Genomic DNA, 18034 nt, shown 5'->3' on the forward strand with positions numbered 1-18034 from the left:
CAAGAGTAGTAATTCACCTCCTTGTGAGCTAATGTGCTTCTCCATGGAGTGTGTGGTTACTGGGGCTGGACTCAGGGCAGAGTAGCCCAGCTGCTACCCCTGCCAATCTTTATTAGACAATGGAGTGGAACAATAACAATATGGACTCTGAAATATTGTAGGATGATCAGCTGTGAATGACTTAGCTTTTCTCAGCAATGCTATGACTGAAGGACTTATGATAAAGAATGCTAACCATTCCCAGAGAGTTGATGGTGTCTGAATAAAGATTAAAGCATACTTTTTTTTTACTTTCTCTTCAGGTATCCTTTTTTTGGGGGAAGGGATCCCCTATGTTTTCTTTCACAACATGACTATTAAGGAAATGTGTTGTATGACTACACATTTTTAACCTTTACCAAATTACTTGCTTTCTCAATAAGGGAAGACAGAGTAGGAAGAAGAGAGAGAGAATTTGGAATTCAAAATTTTAAAAATGAACATATAAACCCTGTTTTTACATGTAACTGTAACTGAGGAAAAATAAAATAAATAATTTTTTAAAATAAAAAATGAGGATGTTGAGGTCCATAGCAGGGCTCTTCCCATGACATCTTCCTATGGCATGCTGCTACTGTTCATCCACTGAGCTTCCTCATCCTACTGATGACAGAGAAGCTGCCAAATGTTTCTAGACATACCAGATTTAGTTAGGCTGTTAGACTGTGTGTCTTCTAGTTGAACATCTGAAAACGAGGCTTCTGAGGGTATCTTCTTTTGTTCATCTTTTAAACTCTGTGCAATTTGCTGTAGAAAAACCAAAGAACATACCATTAAAATAGTGCCTATGACAAAGCTCAGCACATGAGATGGTATGTTTGGTTACTAAATAAATAGCATGACAGTAAAATAGACTATACAACTTATTTTGTCCAAGGTATCATCAGTATTCTCTCAGAAAAATATTCACACACTTTACTTAATTTCAAAATCCAAATAATCTGACTCAATCTTTTGAAGTTGTATTAAATAAGCCTAATAGGACTAAAAAGTACAGTTTTGAATTTTAAGTATGTAAACTGAACATGCAAGTTTGAAACAAGGCAAAATTTCAAAAGCTCCAGAAGCTTATATTTGAATAACTGGTCAGTCTAAGATCTGATTTCTTCCCTATTATTAAGGTAATTTTATTATGAAAATTTTGAAAAGTTCCAATGCAAAATAGTTATTCTTTTAAAGTTAAACTGCTATAATCATATTTATAATTACTGATGTTCAATCAACTATAAGGGGAAATGCATGACTTTATCTAGCAGCTAAAAAGAAAAAACTGCAGTATGACCAGATTCCCTGGTCATAACTGACTACTAGGTTAATAGCAAAGATCCCAACAAAATATGCTGAATGTGGTTTACAGAAACACATTATTAAGTATGTAATAAATGTGTTTTCATTCAATGATGGTATAATTAATTAAATACAGTAAACGGAACAGGAAGAAAACTCCTAATCTACTACCAAAGAACATAAGAAAACTGCCTGACCAACAGATTTCACATCTATTCTTAGGCCAATGATCTCAGAGACAGTTGATTTTCACAATAGTACTAGGAGAAAAAGAAAGGGATAGTAAAATCTGATCTAGAGCCAAAAGCTAGTGCTAGCTACAAGGGAGTCACACTATAAGTTTTCCCAGAACAAACAGTAAAATAAAAATGCCTACTCTTCTCACTATTATTTTATATAATTCTGGAACTGCTAAGCTATAGCAATGAGAAGGAAACCAAATTAAGTGCATAAGATTTTGGCAAAAAGGAGTTAGCCCTATCTATGGAAAGTAAATCCATGGAAGTTTATGGGAACACCAAGTAAAATTGTATAAGAGGAGAAGAGGAAGGTCCAGAACAAAATCCCGAGGAACATCTACAAATTATAGGTATGATAGGGTATGATATGTAGGATCTGGCAAAGAAGAAAGGAGGAGTGGTCAGATAGGGAAGAGAAAAAAACAGGAGAGAATGGTATCCTGAAAACATAGAGGAAAAAAATATCAAGGACCAGAATGATCAAAAATGTCAATGACAGCAAAGAAGTCAAGGTGAATGAGGTATGAGAAACCACTACATTAGGTTATTAAGAGATCATTACCAACTTTGGAGAGAGCCATTTTGTTGGAATTGATAACATCAAAAGTCAGGCTGAAAGAGGTTAAGATGAGAATGAAAGAAGGAAAAAATGGAGGCAAATATTGAGATTAAAAAGAAAAAGCAAACTTTACTCTAAAATGAGTATGAATGGGGACAGCTAGGTTGTGCAGTAGATAAAGTACCAGCCCTGGAGCCAGGAGAACCTATATTCAAATCTGACCTCAGAAACTTAACATTACTTAACCATGTGACCTTGAGCAAGTTACTTAACCCCCATTTCCTTACAAAAATCCAAAAGATAAAATGAGTCTGAATAGCTGAACACATATAACACAGGAAACACAAATCAAAATTATTCTCCTGAAAGTAGAATGCCTAAAGCAAAAATTGTATCAATATAGCCATCCCAAATACTAAACATATGATCACTAAATAGTTGAAAGCACTAATTTATCACATTTCCACAAGGAAAAAAATACAATAAGCTCAGTGCCTCACTCATGGCAGGTGACTAAAAAATTCTTCTTAATCCCATAAGTGTCAGTACTATGGCCCGATACTACCCTATATTTATTCTATATATGCTTATATGTGGACATAAGGTCTCTTATAGAATCAATGTTACCTGAAGGGAGAGAGTGTTTCAATTTTTCTCTGTAATCCCATGGTCTACACAGTACTAGCAGAGAATAGGTGATTAAACAACTAAACAAATAATTTGGTTTCAAGGTACTTTTCATATAAATAGCATCTCCCACTGGATTCACTAACAACACTGCACAACAAATTAAATCACAAGGCAGATGGCACAATAGGAAGAGAACACTGGACATGGGTGAAAATCTCACTCAGACTTTCAACCTGATCTATTTATTACCCCTACCACCACCAAGTCTGGTATTGCATTAAAAATCAACATTAACTGACACTCTTAACATGTATAATATAATTATAAATAATGTTCTTAATAATCTCAAAGCACCACAAGATACTGATCTAATTTTTTGAAAATATCTAAAGAGTAAACCATGAAATAGTTTATGCCAAATATGCAATTCAATTCAACAAACATTTACTTAGTAGCTGTGGTTTTCAGAGCACTGCATTTTTTTTATTAAATTTATTTTTACTTTTTTGTACAAATGTTTTTTATACATTACTAAAATATTGTTTAAGAGTAAACATAATATCCTCTCCCCAAAAAAAATATAGACCCTCATGAACAATAAAGAAAAAATTAAAAACAGTAATAATAATAATAATAATAATAATAATAATAATAATAATAATAATAATAATAATGGGCAGCTAGGTGGAGCAGTAGACAGAGCATCAGCCCTGGAGTCAGAAGGACCCAAGCTCAAATCCGGCCCCAGACACCCAACAATCACCCAGTTGCGCGACCCTGGGCAAGCCACCACAACCCCATTATCCTGCAAAAACCAAAAAAATAAAATAATAACAACAACAACAACAACAACAATAATAATAATAATAGGGGCAGTTAGGTGCCACAGTGGACAGAGCACCAGCCCTGGGGCCTGGAGTACCCGGGCTCAAATCTGACCTCAGAGACCCAACAACCACTTAGCTGTGCGGCCCTGGGCAAGCCACCCAACCCCATTTGCCGTGCAAACCCCTCCCCCCCCAAAATAATAACAATAATAATGATAGTAATAATAATAATAATAATAAATGTGCTTCAGACTGTGTTCCAACACCACCAGTTCTGTTGCAGGTAGATCACATTCTTTAGGATAAGTCCATCACAAAAGCTACTTTCATATTTTTCCACTGTTGCCATTGATGATCACAACTCCCTCCATTCGTACTTCCCCACTATCATATACTATATTTTCTCTCCTTTCACTCTGCCCCTCTTCTTAAATGTGCTGTAGGATAGCTGAGTGGCCAGCAGACTGATCACTGGGGCCAAGAGACCCCAAGAGACCCCAAGCCCACAAACCATTCCTAAGTTCCCAGCAACTACCCAGCCCTGTGGTCCTGGACAGGCCTTCCAATCCCAGTCCCTTGCAAGAAGTAAAAAAAAAAAGTGTTATATCTGACCACTCTCCCCCCATGGTCCATCCTCTCCTCCATCACTCACATCCCCCCTTCCCCCTGTACCCCCCCCTTCTTACTCCAGATGTTTATACCCCATTGAGTATATATGCCGTTTCCCCTCCGAGCCACCTCTGATGACAGAGAAGATTCCCTTATTCCCCCTTGCCTTCCCCCCTTCCATATCATTGCAATAGCTCAATGTAATAAAAAAAAAATCTTATATGAAATATCTTAGCCTATTCTACCTCTCCTTTCTCTTACTCCCATTACATTTCTCTTTTAGCCAGTGCCTGCATTTTTACAATATAGTAAATATTCAAATTCAGCCCTTTCCTGTGCTTCATCTATAAAAGCTCCTTCTACCTGCTCTATTAAATGAAAAGTTTCTTATGAGTATTATCAGTATCATTTTTCTATGCAGGAATACATGCAGTTCAACATCATTAAGTCCCTCATATTTTCCCCTTCTCCTCCACTCTCTATGCTTCACCTGAGTCCTGTATTTGAAGATCAAACTTTCTGTTCAGCTCTGGCCATTTTAACAGAAACATCTGAAATTTTCCCTGGTTCACTAAAAGTCCATCTTTTTCCCCTAGAAGAGGATGTTCAGTTTTGCTGAGTAGTTGATTCTAGGTTGCATTCCAAGCTCTTTTACCTTCCGGAATATTATATTCCAAGCCCTATGAGCTTTTAATGTAGTTGCTGCTAAGTCCTGTGTGATCCTGACTGCAGCTCCACGATATTTGAACTGTGTCCTTCTGACTGCTTGTGATATTTTCTCTTTGACTTGGGAGTTCTGGAACTTGGTTATAATATTCCTGGGGGTTGTTGTTTTTGGATCTCTTTCTCAGGGAGATTGGTGGATTCTCTCAATTTCTATTTTGCCCTCTGCTTCTAGGATATCAGGGCAATTTTCTTGTAGGAATTCTATAAAAATGATGTCAAGGCTCTTTTCCCGATTATGACTTTCAGGCATCCCAATAATTTTTAAATTACCTTTCCTGAATCTGTTTTCCAGATCACTTGTTTTTTCAATGAGATGCTTCACATTTTCTTCTGATTTTTCATTCTTTTGGTTTTGAAGTATTGTGTCTTGACTTCTTGTAAAGTCAACAGCTTCCTTTAGCTCCATTCTAGATCTGAAGGATTTGTTTTCCCCAGAGAGCTTTCTTATTTCTTTTTTCCATCTGGCCAATTCTCCTTTTTTAAAGCATTCTTCTCCTCAATAACTTTTTGAACTGTTTTATCCATTTGACCTATGCTGGTTTTTAACATGTTATTTTCTGCAGCATTTTTTTGGATCTCCTTGACTAAGCTGCTGACTTCTTTTTCATGTTTTTCCTGCATCTCTCTCATTTCCTTTCCCAATTTTTCATGTATCTCCCCCATTTGATTTTCAAAATCTTTTCTGAGTTCTGTCAGAGCCTAAGCCCAATTTCCATTTTTCTTGCAGTCTTCAGATGCAGGAGCTTGTACTTCCACATCTTGAGACTGAGTATTTTGATCCTTCTTGGGATCACAATGTATTTTTTTTTAGGTTTTTTTGCAAGGCAGATGGGGTTAAGTGGCTTGCCCAAGGCCACACAGCTAGGTAATTACTAAGTGTCTGAGCCTGGATTTGAACCCAGGTACTCCTGACTCCAGGGCCGGTGCTTTATCCACTGTGCCACCTAGCCACCCCTGACAATGTATTTCTTAATGGTGTTCCTCTTTTTTCTCTGTTTACTCATTTTCCCAGCCTGTGTCTGGTCTTGGGGTGCTTCCTGAGCTTTTCAGTATTACTGGGACACCCCCTCGTAAGGAATTCAGTGTGTGAAACTCTGACTTCCCTCCTGGGTCTGTAAATGACCACAAGCTCACCCCTCTGCCACAGGGCTGAGGTTGGGGGGAGGGGGGCTGCTCTATGGGAGACGTAGACTGTGATCAGGATCTGAATGTGTTCCGAGCCCCAAAGTCCTATTCCAGGGACAGAGGACAGACCTCAGAAGTCTCTCTCCACTCCCTTACCTTGGCTGAGTACTCAAGGCTCAGTTGCCTGGGGGCTCCTGCTTCCATTTCCTCCTGGATCTGGGCTGCCACAGCCCCCTTACTCACTGAGTGCCCTCAGGGCTGGGCTTCACACGCTAGTTCTGGCAGAGGCCCTCCCCCCCATCTTCCAAGTTGTGCCCAGTGCTCCCTAGAGTGTAGGTCAGTAACGGCTCCCAGGTGCCCTGGGGTTGCCTCCAGGAGGCTGAAGTTCCTTCGCTCTGGCAGGCCACCCCTCTGGTGGGCTACCCCTCCAATCCCATGGAGCCGAGCCTTTCTGCTATTTTCCAGGTTACCTTGGGCTGGAGAATTGCCTCACTGGATCCCTCTGTGGGTTCTGTCTCTCAAAAATTTAAAGTCCTTATTTTATGAGTTTTGAGAGAGAGCACCTAAGAGGGGGCTCTTCTCTGTCACCATCTTGGCTCTGCCCAGAGCATTGTATTATGAGGATGGGAATCACCAAATTTAGTTAAGATACAATCCTCATGAATTTTAGATGTTGTAGAATACCTCAGTGACATCTAAAAGTCATTAGAATATACAGTGAGAAGATTAAGTGTTTGACTACAGCAATACAAAACTATCATTGCTCAATACTCAATATTACACTGTAATATTGTAGCAAAGTGTCCAAGTGATAGGCAAAAATAGGTCTGAAAAGGAAAAGGAGGTAACTGCTAAAGTGAAAGGTGAATGGAAACACTGAGGCCTTCCTGTCTTCCATCTCCATGTAAAGCATATAAATTCCCTTCATTTTATTCAATATAATACACATCTAAGCACTACTGTTAGCCTTTGACTTTCTTTCTCAAAATCTATATACGAAACACTCAATTACTAGGGGAAGCTATTCATCTCCTACACTATAGATATGTTATCTTCCATTTTCTTCCTAAGCTGAAAGAACTTTTTTAAAAAGATGAAAATAAGAATACACTTGAAAATGTTTCCTCAAAAAAGTGTTCATTTTCAGAAAAAATTTTGATAGGTTATTGTCTATACAATCAATGTCCTTTAAAAACTACAGAGGCAGGGGCAGCTAGGTGGCGCAGTGGATAAAGCACCGGCCCTGGAGTCAGGAGTACCTGGGTTCAAATCTGGTCTCAGACACTTAATAATTACCTAGCTGTGTGGCCTTGGGCAAGCCACTTAACCCCATTTGCCTTGCAAAAACCTAAAAAACAAAACAAAACAAAAACTACAGAGCCAAGATAGTAACAAGAGAGGATCATCTCTTAGGTGCTCTCTCTCAAAACTTATAAACTAAGGACTAACTAAATTTTCGAGAGACAGAACCCACAGAGGGGTCCAGTGAGGCAGTTCTCCAACCCAAGGTAACCTGGAAAAGAGTGGAAAGGCTCTGCTCCCTGGGGTCAGAGGGGTGGCCCACCAGAGCGAAGGAACTTCAGTCTCCCAGAGGCAGCTCCAGGTGCTGGGAGTCACGACTCACAGCAGCGAGGGCAGTTTCCTGACCTACGCCCCCGGGGAGCACCAGGCACAACTTGGGGGATCAACAGGGGTACCTCTGCCAGAGCAAGCACATAAAGTCCAGCCCTCAGAGCACACAGCAAGCAACCCACATCCAGGAACGGGAAGAAGGCAGAGCCTTGGTAATCAGGAGCCCCCAGGGTATGAGTGCTGAGCCTAGGGAAGGGAGTGGAGAGAGACTGCCAAACTAGTGTCCTCTGCCCCTGGAACAGGAGTCTGGAAACTCTGACCACATTCAGATCCTGATCGCAGTCTAGGCCTCCCCATAGAACAGCAGGGCCCCCCACAACCCCAGCCCGGTGGCAGAGGGATGTGCTTATGGTCATTCACAGACCAAGAGGGAAGACAGAGCCTCAGAGATGGAGATCCTTGTGGGGGGGAGGTCCCAATAATACTGAAAAGCTCAGGAAGCACCCCAAAACCAGGCTCGGGCTGGGAAAACAAGTAAGCAGAGAAAAAAGAGGAACACCATTGAGAAATACTTTGTCTGTGATCCCAAGAAAGATCAAAACACTCAATCTGAAGATGAGGAAGTACAAGCTTCTGCATCTAAGGACTCCAAGAAAAACAGAAATAGGGCTCAGGCTAAGACAGAGCTCAAAAAAAGACTTTGAAAATCAGGTGAGGGAGATAGAGGAAAAATTGGGAAATGAAATGAGAGAGATGCAGGAAAAACATGAAAAAGAAGTCAGCAGCTTAGTAAAGAAGATCCAAAAAAATGCTGAAGAAAAATAATATGCTAAAAACTAACATGGGTCAAATGGATAAAACAGCTGAAAAAGTTGAGAAGAATGCTTTAAAAAGCAGAATTGGCCAGATGGAAAAAGAGATAAGAAATTTCTCTGAGGAAAACAAATCCTTCAGACAAAGAATGGAACTGAGGGAGGTTGCTGATTTTACAAGAAATCAGGACACAATATTTCAAAACCAAAAGAATGAAAAATTATAAGAAAATGTGAAACATCTCATTGAAAAAACAACTGATATGGAAAATGGATTTAGAAAAGATAATTTAAAAATAATTGGAATACCTGAAAGTCATGATCAGGAAAAGAGCCTTGACATCATTTTCAAAGAATTACTAACAGGAAAATTGCCCTGATATCCTAGAAGCAGAAGGCAAAATAGAAATGGAGAGAATCCACTGATCTCCCTGAGAAAGAGATCCAAAACCAACAACCCCCAGGAATATTATAGCCAAGTTCCAGAACTTCCAAGTCAAAGACAAAATATTAAAAGCAACCAGAAGGACACAATTCAAATATTGTAGAGCTGCAGTCAGGATCACACAGGACTTAGTAACAACTATATTAAAAGCTCATAGGGGGGCAAATAAGTGGCATAGTGGATAAAGCACCGGCCCTGGAGTGAGGAGTACCTGGGTTCAAATCCAGTCTCAGGCACTTAATAATTACCTAGCTGTGTGGCCTTGGGAAAGCCACTTAATCCTGTTTGCCTTGTAAACCCCCCCCCCCCAAAAAAGCTCATAGGGCTTGGAATATAATATTCCGGAAGGCAAAAGAGCTTAGAATGCAACCAAGAATCAACTACCCAGCAAAAATGAATGTCCTCTTCCAGGGAAAAAGATGGACTTTCAATGAACCAGGGGAATTTCAAATGTTCCTGTTGGAATGGCCAGAGCTGAACAGAAGTTTTGTTCTTCAAATACAGGACTCAGGTGAAGCATAGAGAGTGGAGAAGGGGAAAATATGAGAGACTTAATGAATTACATGTATTCCTGTATAGAAAAATGATACTGATAATACTCATATGAACCTTCTCATTTAATAGAGTAGGTAGAAGGAACTTTTACAGATGAGGCACATGAGAAAACTGAATTTGAAGATATAAAATGGTGTAAAAATGGAGTCAACAGATAAAAGGGAAATGTAATGGGAGAAAGAAAAACGAGAGGGGGAATAGGCCAAGATATTTCATATAATAAGATTTTTCTTTATTACAATGAGCTATTGCAATGATATGGAAGGCGGGAAGGCAAAGGGGAATGAGGGAATCTTCGCTCTCATCAGAGGTGGCTAGGAGAGGAAACAGGATATATACTTAATGGGGTATAGGCATCTGGAGTAAGAATAAAAGGGGGGGGAAAGGGGGGGATGTGAGTGATGGAGGAGAGGATGGACCACGGGGGGAGAGTGGTCAGATATAACACATTTTCTTTTTTACTATTTGCAAGGGGTTGGGATTGGATGGCCTTTCTGGGACCATAGGGCCAGGTGGATTCTGGGCCTAAGGGGTGGTATAGGGGCTCAGGGCCTCTTGGCCCCAGAGCCAGGGATCTGTCTGCTGCGCCACACAGCTACCCTACAGCAGAGTTAGAGTGAAAAGAGAGAGAAAATATAGTACATGGTAGTGGAGAAGTACAAATGGAGGGAGTTGCGATAAGCAATGGCAATGGTGGAAAAATATGGAAGTAACTTTTGTGATAGACTTATCATAAAGAATGTGATCCTGGGCGGCTAGGTGGCATAGTAGATAAAGCACCGGCCTTGGAGTCAGGAGTACCTGGGTTCAAATCCGGTCTCAGACACTTAATAATTACCACTTAACCCCATTTGCCTTGCAAAAACTAAAAAAAAAAAAAAAAAAAAAAAAAAAAAGAATGTGATCCACCTGAGACAGAGCTGGTGGTGTTAAATGGGGCTGGGTGGCCTGCCTGGGGCCACACAGCTGAGTGATTACTGGGTGTCCGAGGCCGGATTTGGACCCGGGTGCTCCTGGCTCAAGGGCCAATGCTCTGTCTGCCACCCGGCCTCCCCTACTATTATTATTACTATTTTATTTTGGGTCTTTTTTTTTTTGGTTTTTGCCAGGAAATGGGGTTGGGGTGGCTTGCATAGGGTCACACAGCCAGGTGATTGGTGGGTGTTTGTGGGGAAGGATTTGGGCTCAGGTGCTCCTGGCTCCAAGGTCAGTGCTCTGTCCACTGTGCCACCTGGCCATATTTATTATTATTATTATTATTTTTAGTTTTAATTTTTTTTCTCTCCCCTTTACTTTCTTTATCGCTCATTCAGGTCTATATTTTGGGGGGAGGGGTATTATGTTTACTCTTAAACAAGAATATTTTAATAATGTATATAAAAAACATTATTTGTACAAAATAAGTATAAATATAAATGGAAAAAACTACAGAGGCACTGGCATTACACAGCTTTTAGAAATATAAGCAAATTCTCTTCAGAATAGATATTTAAATTCCATCTACAACAGTATAGCAAAACTTGAGACATTTTATCTAATTTGATTAGCCTATTTTACTTCTCTACATGAGCTCTTGACTCTATTCAGCAGACTTAGTACTGTCTCTCTTCTCTTGCTAACCATCCAAAACCTACTCTATAGACTGGAGAGATAGGAAGGGGCCATATCAAGAAAGACTTTTAATGTCTCAGGAGCTTATAATTGATGCTCCAGAGGGAGCCACTGGAGCTCAGGAATGGGGACAAAGAAATAGACAGGAGTCTATAAACATAAGTGATCACAGACTGGAGAAAACATTCCTTCTCCCTAAACAATGAGTGACACTACACTGCTATCCATGTTCTTTGTGGTCATGCATAATTGGCCATATTCTTTCATTAGCAAATTGAGGATTTCTACAAATCCACAAGAAAGTTTCTCCACCAATGCCACCTAGACAGCAGCCCAGAGAATTTTTGGAGTCAGGAATCACATGGATCACTGAATTGCTTGGGGATGAAATGTACATTCCCTAGAGTGATGGGAAAAACTCAGCAAAAAATGCGTAACAACATGTTGGAAGAAAGACAATTCAATATAGTGTATTTCTATTCAGTTCACTCAAAAAGCTTGATATTATTTTTTTATAATCTGATTTCATATACTTAATTTCAGGTTTATCTTGATCATCTATCTGTGTGACAACTTAAATGAAAAAAGGCTAAGCTACTACATTAAAAACGTAATGAAGGATAAATTAAAAGTTTTACCTCCATCATGACTAGCTTATCAGGATAAGCCAGATCTCCTGGAGCTGGTTTGTAGCCAGCAATGTCTGTCTGGATGTAAATGTGAGTCCGATAGACCAGTCGTTCTTGTACATCTTCCAACATCTGCTTTACTCCAGCTGCAAATGCCCCAAGCTGTTCAGCTGAAAAAGGCAAATGAAAATTTCATTTTTTCAAATTTATAGAAATTTATTTTTAAAACAATTTACAAAATAATTCAGATAAACAATTTGGACAACTTGGCAGAAAACCTATTTCAAAAGACTGTGGCATTCTATTCCCTTTTGCTATGCCTCACTTCAAGGAAATTCACTGAATACCCTTAACTCTTTTAAAAAGCAAATTAAGACTGGCCGCCCACAGATCTCCCTACAAAAACTTAGTGAAAAGTCAGTCTATTAGTAACAATGAAGCTTTACATCTAGCATTTACTGCCTCTTAGAACCTTCTTATATCCCACTTGATCATCACACCAACTCTTAAGATACACAGAAAAGGTGCTGTTCTCATTTTGTAGAACACTAAAGAGGTCCATGATCTAGTCAATGACATAACAGGGACTGAAACTCAGATTCTGAGGCCTAATCTAACAGTATTTGCATTTTCAACTCCTTAAAGAGAAAAAAAACAATTAACAACGATTTATAAAACATATGCCAGACATTGTGCTAGTTGGTTGGGATACAGATATGATGAATGAAAGAATCCCTACACACCAGGAATTTATATTCTAACAGGGGAGACCACAAGAACAAACAGAAGTAATACAAAATGAATACAAATAAATATAAAATACACCATATATCCCAAAAGTTTTGGTGCAATTTTAAGCTTTAATGATTTCATAAGTATAGAGCTACTTTAATTTAAAAGGTTATTTAAATGTTTTAAACATTAATCTTTCTTATTAAAATTCAACATGACCACCATGTGTGCATCTGCGTTAAAAAAAACTTTCAGCAGCAGCAAGCTGCTCCTCAGTGACTTACAGAATATATCTACCCTAGTCTTAAAATCATCCAAAGAATGAAGTCTTAATGCAATCAAAACAGTTTTGAAGTGACTCCACAAGAAAATGTCTAATTGATGGAGATAAATCATGAGATCAAACAAGGGGAGCTTTGCTACTGATTAACTGCTTTTGAGAAAATGAAACAGTCACATGTGTGATGCATAACAAGGTGCCTATCTTGTATGGCTCAGTACTCTACTAATTCATTTGTAAAATAAACTAAGAATTCACCTAAATATCATATGTGGTTGCATTTTTACAAATTCACCAAATTTTCGAAATGTTAAGTATAAGACCTACTCAAAAAACTCATCATCTACACTGTATAAAAGATTTGTTATTTCACTTATCAAAAAAAAAGGACATCTATGAAAATTTGATTTTTACTTGTAAATTACCATTGTTCCGAACATGATCCTCAAGCACCTCATTTTTTAGAATTCCACAAAGTTCGGACAGAGTCTCCAAGTGAATAACATGAATGATCAATGGCCTGAAGACATCGTACAAGGACACACACAGTTTCTCCAAAAGTTCACTACAACAAAAAAAAAATGACATTATTAAAAGTAACATTTCCAGGATCCCATAATAGTATTTAAGATAAAAAAACAAAACAAGTCTAACCCTTAATTTGAGTACTAATTTAAAAAGCTCTCTCTAATTGGAAAATTCTTTCCTATAAACTATAGGAATTTCCTAAAATCTGTAATGATGTGAAAGCAGTTATGAGAAATCACAAGATGTTATAACAGCTTAAAACCAATTTTGTGGCTTAGAAACCATTAAAATTAATTACTTTAAAAACCCATAAAAAAAACTACAGTTTATTTTATTCTTTATTTTTTTACATTTCTTTTTTCCATAGGATAAAAATATTTTCAAAGGAACAATATTTACCTCCTCATAGTCTGCTTCACAATGGATAAAATAGTATCATTAAATATGAGTCATTTTCATTCTTAAGTCATTCATTACTATAATGTAGAAGGAACTTTTGAGACGTATATAGGTCTATTCCATAATTCACAAGTAAGGCAAAGTTAGAGAAATTAAAAGCCAGCTAGTTAGGGGCAGAGCCAAAAGCAAAATCAGTCTCCTATTTTTCTTTCTTTCCACAATATAATACTTCTCTAAGTAATCACTGGGCCAATCAAAAAGCATTTGTACATAATAAACAACTTAGAAAAACATTTGAGATTTTTTTTTTCACATATTGCTTGTTTCTCAAAGAAAATGATCCCAATCATCTTCCTCTCAATCCACCAATAAATGTTCAATCACAAAAAGAAAAGGAACATTTTTTACAATTTAAAAGCAGTTCTCCTTTGTCATGATACTCAATTACGATCATCCAAACAGATAGTTCTCAACTTATGTAAGGTCACTAGAATATCCCATGTTCAAAATTGTGAGCAAAATGTTAAAATTCATTTATTACTTACTCTAATTTTGATGTTGGTTTTGTAAAAAATTCATTGTAAAGCTGGTGTTCATCTTGACACACATGAACCATGAAGGCACAGCCACTACGAACCTATAATCAACAAAAGGAATAAATTATTTAAAAGAAATACATTATTCCTAGTATTACAGTCAGTTTTTATCATCAAATTCAAGTTTGATCTTTATTAGAAACCTATTAATGAAGTTTTTCATTCTTTTATTTAAAAAAAAAATCACAGCAAGCAGAAACACTACCATAAAAGGAGAAAAACCTAAATTTTAACTGTCAAGGACATTTACCCAAAAGGTTCAGAAAATAAAATCCTTGAAAGGGTCATTATTTATTTACCTTTTTTCCATTTCTTGAAAACGAGTTTAGTGTGATAAGTTTCCCTCCTGTGCACCCCCTATTCCCCACACACAAACACCTCACTATTTTTGGAGAAAATTAAGTGCCAATTTAGATAATCTAAAGGTCAATGGAAATTAAGTAAATATGTCTAAATTGGTAAAGAAAAGAAATCTGATGTATTTTAATACATGATCAAAAGTGACCTGCACAAATATAATTTTTGGAGACTTCACTTAGAAGAAATTGTAAGATAAATTTAGACTCTTACCAAGGCACAGTGATCTCTGTTGTTCTGACTTGTTAATTCAGTTACAGTACTAGTAATACTAGGGCCCAGCAGAAGCTCCCTTTGATCAAGGTAGCACTGATGGATTTCATTTAAAAGTTGTTGGTATCTGATGCAAAGAAAAAATTTTTCTCAATATAATGTTTTTCTTTCAGGTATTAAATTTCATCTAAAATTCAATTTTAATTCAACTCCAATAATTAGCAATGTGCTAGATATACTGATGGAAAGAGAACAAACAGAAAATATAAAGTTTTAATTCAAGACACTAAATTTTGATTCAATACCCAAATATATTTCTCCCACTATAGAATAAAAAGTTACATTTCTAAAATATGCTTGAAAGACTACAAAGTCAGTTTCAATTATGGATCCAAATAAAGAAGACCATGAATAGTTAAAAAAAAAAAAACACAAGTAATTTGCCAAGCTGAATAGGAACCATGACCTTGCTCTTTGCAGCAAGGAACTACTCCAGAGAATTCAGAGATTTCTATTCATTAATTGTGGAATGTGACTAGCAGGAAACAGTCCATTTTCCACATCAGCTGACTTTTTAGCTTAATTTTCAATGTGGCCCTGTTTCATCAAAGTAAGTTAATACAGAGAGTAAGGTGAAGGTCCTAGTTCAAGTTCCCATCAAAAAAACAACCAAGAAGGAAATGTTGTTTAAAAACACAATACTCACAGACAGTGTTTCTATTTACTTACTCTGGTATTTTCTCTGATCGTTGCTCTACTTGTTCAATGAGTGTCTACAATTAAAAGGAGATACATAAATGCCAGCGTTAGTCACCATTATGATTTAATTACCCTCTTTTTAATAGAGATGAATAGTTATCATGAATATTCTTACAAGTAACTATCAGCAAACTTACTCTGACTTTGGGAGCAGCAGCTCGAAATTTTACATAAAATAGAGTGAAGGCATTGTCTGAATTTGGCACAGACGAAGGATCCTAAAGAAATGCATGGAATGGGAAGAGAGAAATCAAATAATTAGCAAAAAGTAATTCTTCAAATACTGAATTTGTGATGATCCCTGCTATTGCTACCTTTGCCTACATGACCACATGAAGTACCAAAAATAACTCCCCAAAAAGAACAAAGCATGCTTTAACTAGTAGTTTTCAAACTCCAAATTAGTTTCATTTTATTATGTAAAATTGTCACCACATATACAGTGAAAATTCATACTACAAACAAATCATATCATACTAAATTCACACTTGTAAAATATACAGAATACACAATTCAAGATAAAATATATATGGGGGGGCAGCTAGGTGGTGTAGTTCATAGAGCACTGGTCCTAGAGTCAGGAGGACCTGACTTCAAACCCAGACTCAGACACATAATAATTACCTAAATGTATGAACTTGGACAAGTCACTTAACTCCATTGCCTTGCAAAAACAAAAAACAAACAAATAACAAATCAAAACACACACACACACACACGCACACACGCACACACACACACACGCGCACACACACACACACACAGAACTTACCCGTTTGATTAACTGACTTGTGAGGTTCTGTAGTGTGTTCACAGTATAAGTCTTTATAAGATGCATAGCTTTTGAAAGGCATTGCTTAATCTTAAGTAAATATACAGGATAGTCTTTGAAATTAGGCTGAAAGCAACAGAGAACATATTATTGACTAAAAATGATGGCCAAAAAATAATTGTTGAGAATAAAAGCATTACTTCAGAAACTTCTAAGAACCAAAACAGCAAAAGTTATTTATATAGTATTACATATTTTGACAGTTTTCTTTCCCATACAAATATCCAGAGTAACAGCTAGGGACTTGGTGATGTATAGGTATGACAGGGGAAGGACCTATATCTAGGGAGAAACTGCTCTCACTTTCCCATTCACCAAATTATGAGGGCTTCCTGGTTTCCAGAGAAATAGAACTGGTCACTCTAACAATGCCCTTAAAAACTACACACTTGGAAAGGAAAGTGAATCTTAATGACTGCCTTATCCCTTAAGTGGGACATCTGAAAAACAAAAGAACTCCTGTCTTCACTACTAATAGCCATTAAAGACATAGGGAGAAAATAAACACATGAGAGATTTTTTTTTCTTTTTGTAGGAAATAAAACAGAGCCTTTAAGAAGTAGTGTTAAGTGAAGAACTAGGCTTTGTCACTCATTAGTAGAACAGCAAACTACTTAAAACTGTCAAAGCTTCACTTTCCTTATCACCAAAGTGAAAGGATTGGATTACATGATTCCTAAGATTATCTTTTTTTCTAGCTCAACAGTCTATTTTTTTTTAAGTAAATGAAAATGAAATAACTTACATGAGAAGAAATATAGGTTATACAATCATCTAACTTAGCCAGCATGGGTATAAATCCTTCACTGTTCACAGACAACGTAGGGGAATTCAATTTCTTTAAAAGGGAAAAAAAAATACATCAGTCTTGCTCTATGAGAATAAGCAGGGGAAAAAACTTTAAATTACATCAAAGTAATAGAAGCAGTAATAAATCCCATTTATATAGTACTTTAAGGTTTGCAAAGCACCTTCCTCAACTGTATTTCCCATCACAATAAATCCTATTTAACTGCACAAAGTCTTTATAGCAGATTTTTAAAGTCAGTGAGGGCATGCTTATAAATCTATAATGCAGTCATATATAATGAACATGTAGGAAAAAGAAGTAATTTAATTCCATTTACTCCCAATGAAGTTTTTTTTTTTTTTAGTTTTTTGCAAGGCAATGGGGTTAAGTGGCTTGCCCAAGGCCACACAGCTAGGTAATTATTAAGTGTCTGAGGCCGGATTTGAACTCAGGTCCTCCTGACTCCAGGGCCGGTGCTCTATCCACTGTGCCACCTAGCCGCCCCCACAATGAATTTTATAAAGGACAATATGATTCTGTAGTACTCTTGTTTATTGGTGGGGTGTAGTCAGGGGTAATATGAGTAATAGTGGTTTTTAAATGTTTTAATTGTAGGACTCCTTCACTCTTGAAAATTTGTTGCTATTCAATCACATGAGACTCTTCATGACCGCATTTGGGTTTTTCATGACAAAGAGTGTTTGCCATTTTCTTCTCCAGCTCATTTTACATAAGAAACTGAGGAAAAACGAGTTAAGAGATTTTCTCAAAGTCACACAGCTAGTATTTGAGATCTGATTTGAACTTATGAAGATGATTCTTCCTAAATTCAGGTCTAGCATTTTATCCATCTAGCTGCCCCATCTTCAAAATTACTAAGGAC

At 37.3% G+C, this 18034-nt stretch overlaps 1 protein-coding gene across 3 annotated transcripts in view; it reads right to left on the reverse strand.

Annotated features, from left to right (window-relative positions):
- The window catches only part of COG3 (component of oligomeric golgi complex 3), a 71989-nt gene that overhangs the window by 35296 nt on the left and 18659 nt on the right, over positions 1–18034 (reverse strand). For all 3 annotated transcript variants that reach the window (XM_074191694.1, XM_074191693.1, XM_074191691.1), the window contains exons 6-14: positions 17107–17199; positions 16302–16427; positions 15667–15747; positions 15500–15543; positions 14771–14897; positions 14150–14241; positions 13103–13242; positions 11675–11835; positions 681–786 (exon numbers count right to left, since the gene is read on the reverse strand). In XM_074191694.1, the coding sequence (XP_074047795.1) occupies positions 681–786; positions 11675–11835; positions 13103–13242; positions 14150–14241; positions 14771–14897; positions 15500–15543; positions 15667–15747; positions 16302–16427; positions 17107–17199 (970 nt within the window). The remainder of the gene's footprint in view (positions 1–680; positions 787–11674; positions 11836–13102; positions 13243–14149; positions 14242–14770; positions 14898–15499; positions 15544–15666; positions 15748–16301; positions 16428–17106; positions 17200–18034) is intronic.

This window comes from Macrotis lagotis, chromosome 6, assembly GCF_037893015.1.
Source record: "Macrotis lagotis isolate mMagLag1 chromosome 6, bilby.v1.9.chrom.fasta, whole genome shotgun sequence".
NCBI lineage: Eukaryota > Metazoa > Chordata > Mammalia > Peramelemorphia > Peramelidae > Macrotis > Macrotis lagotis.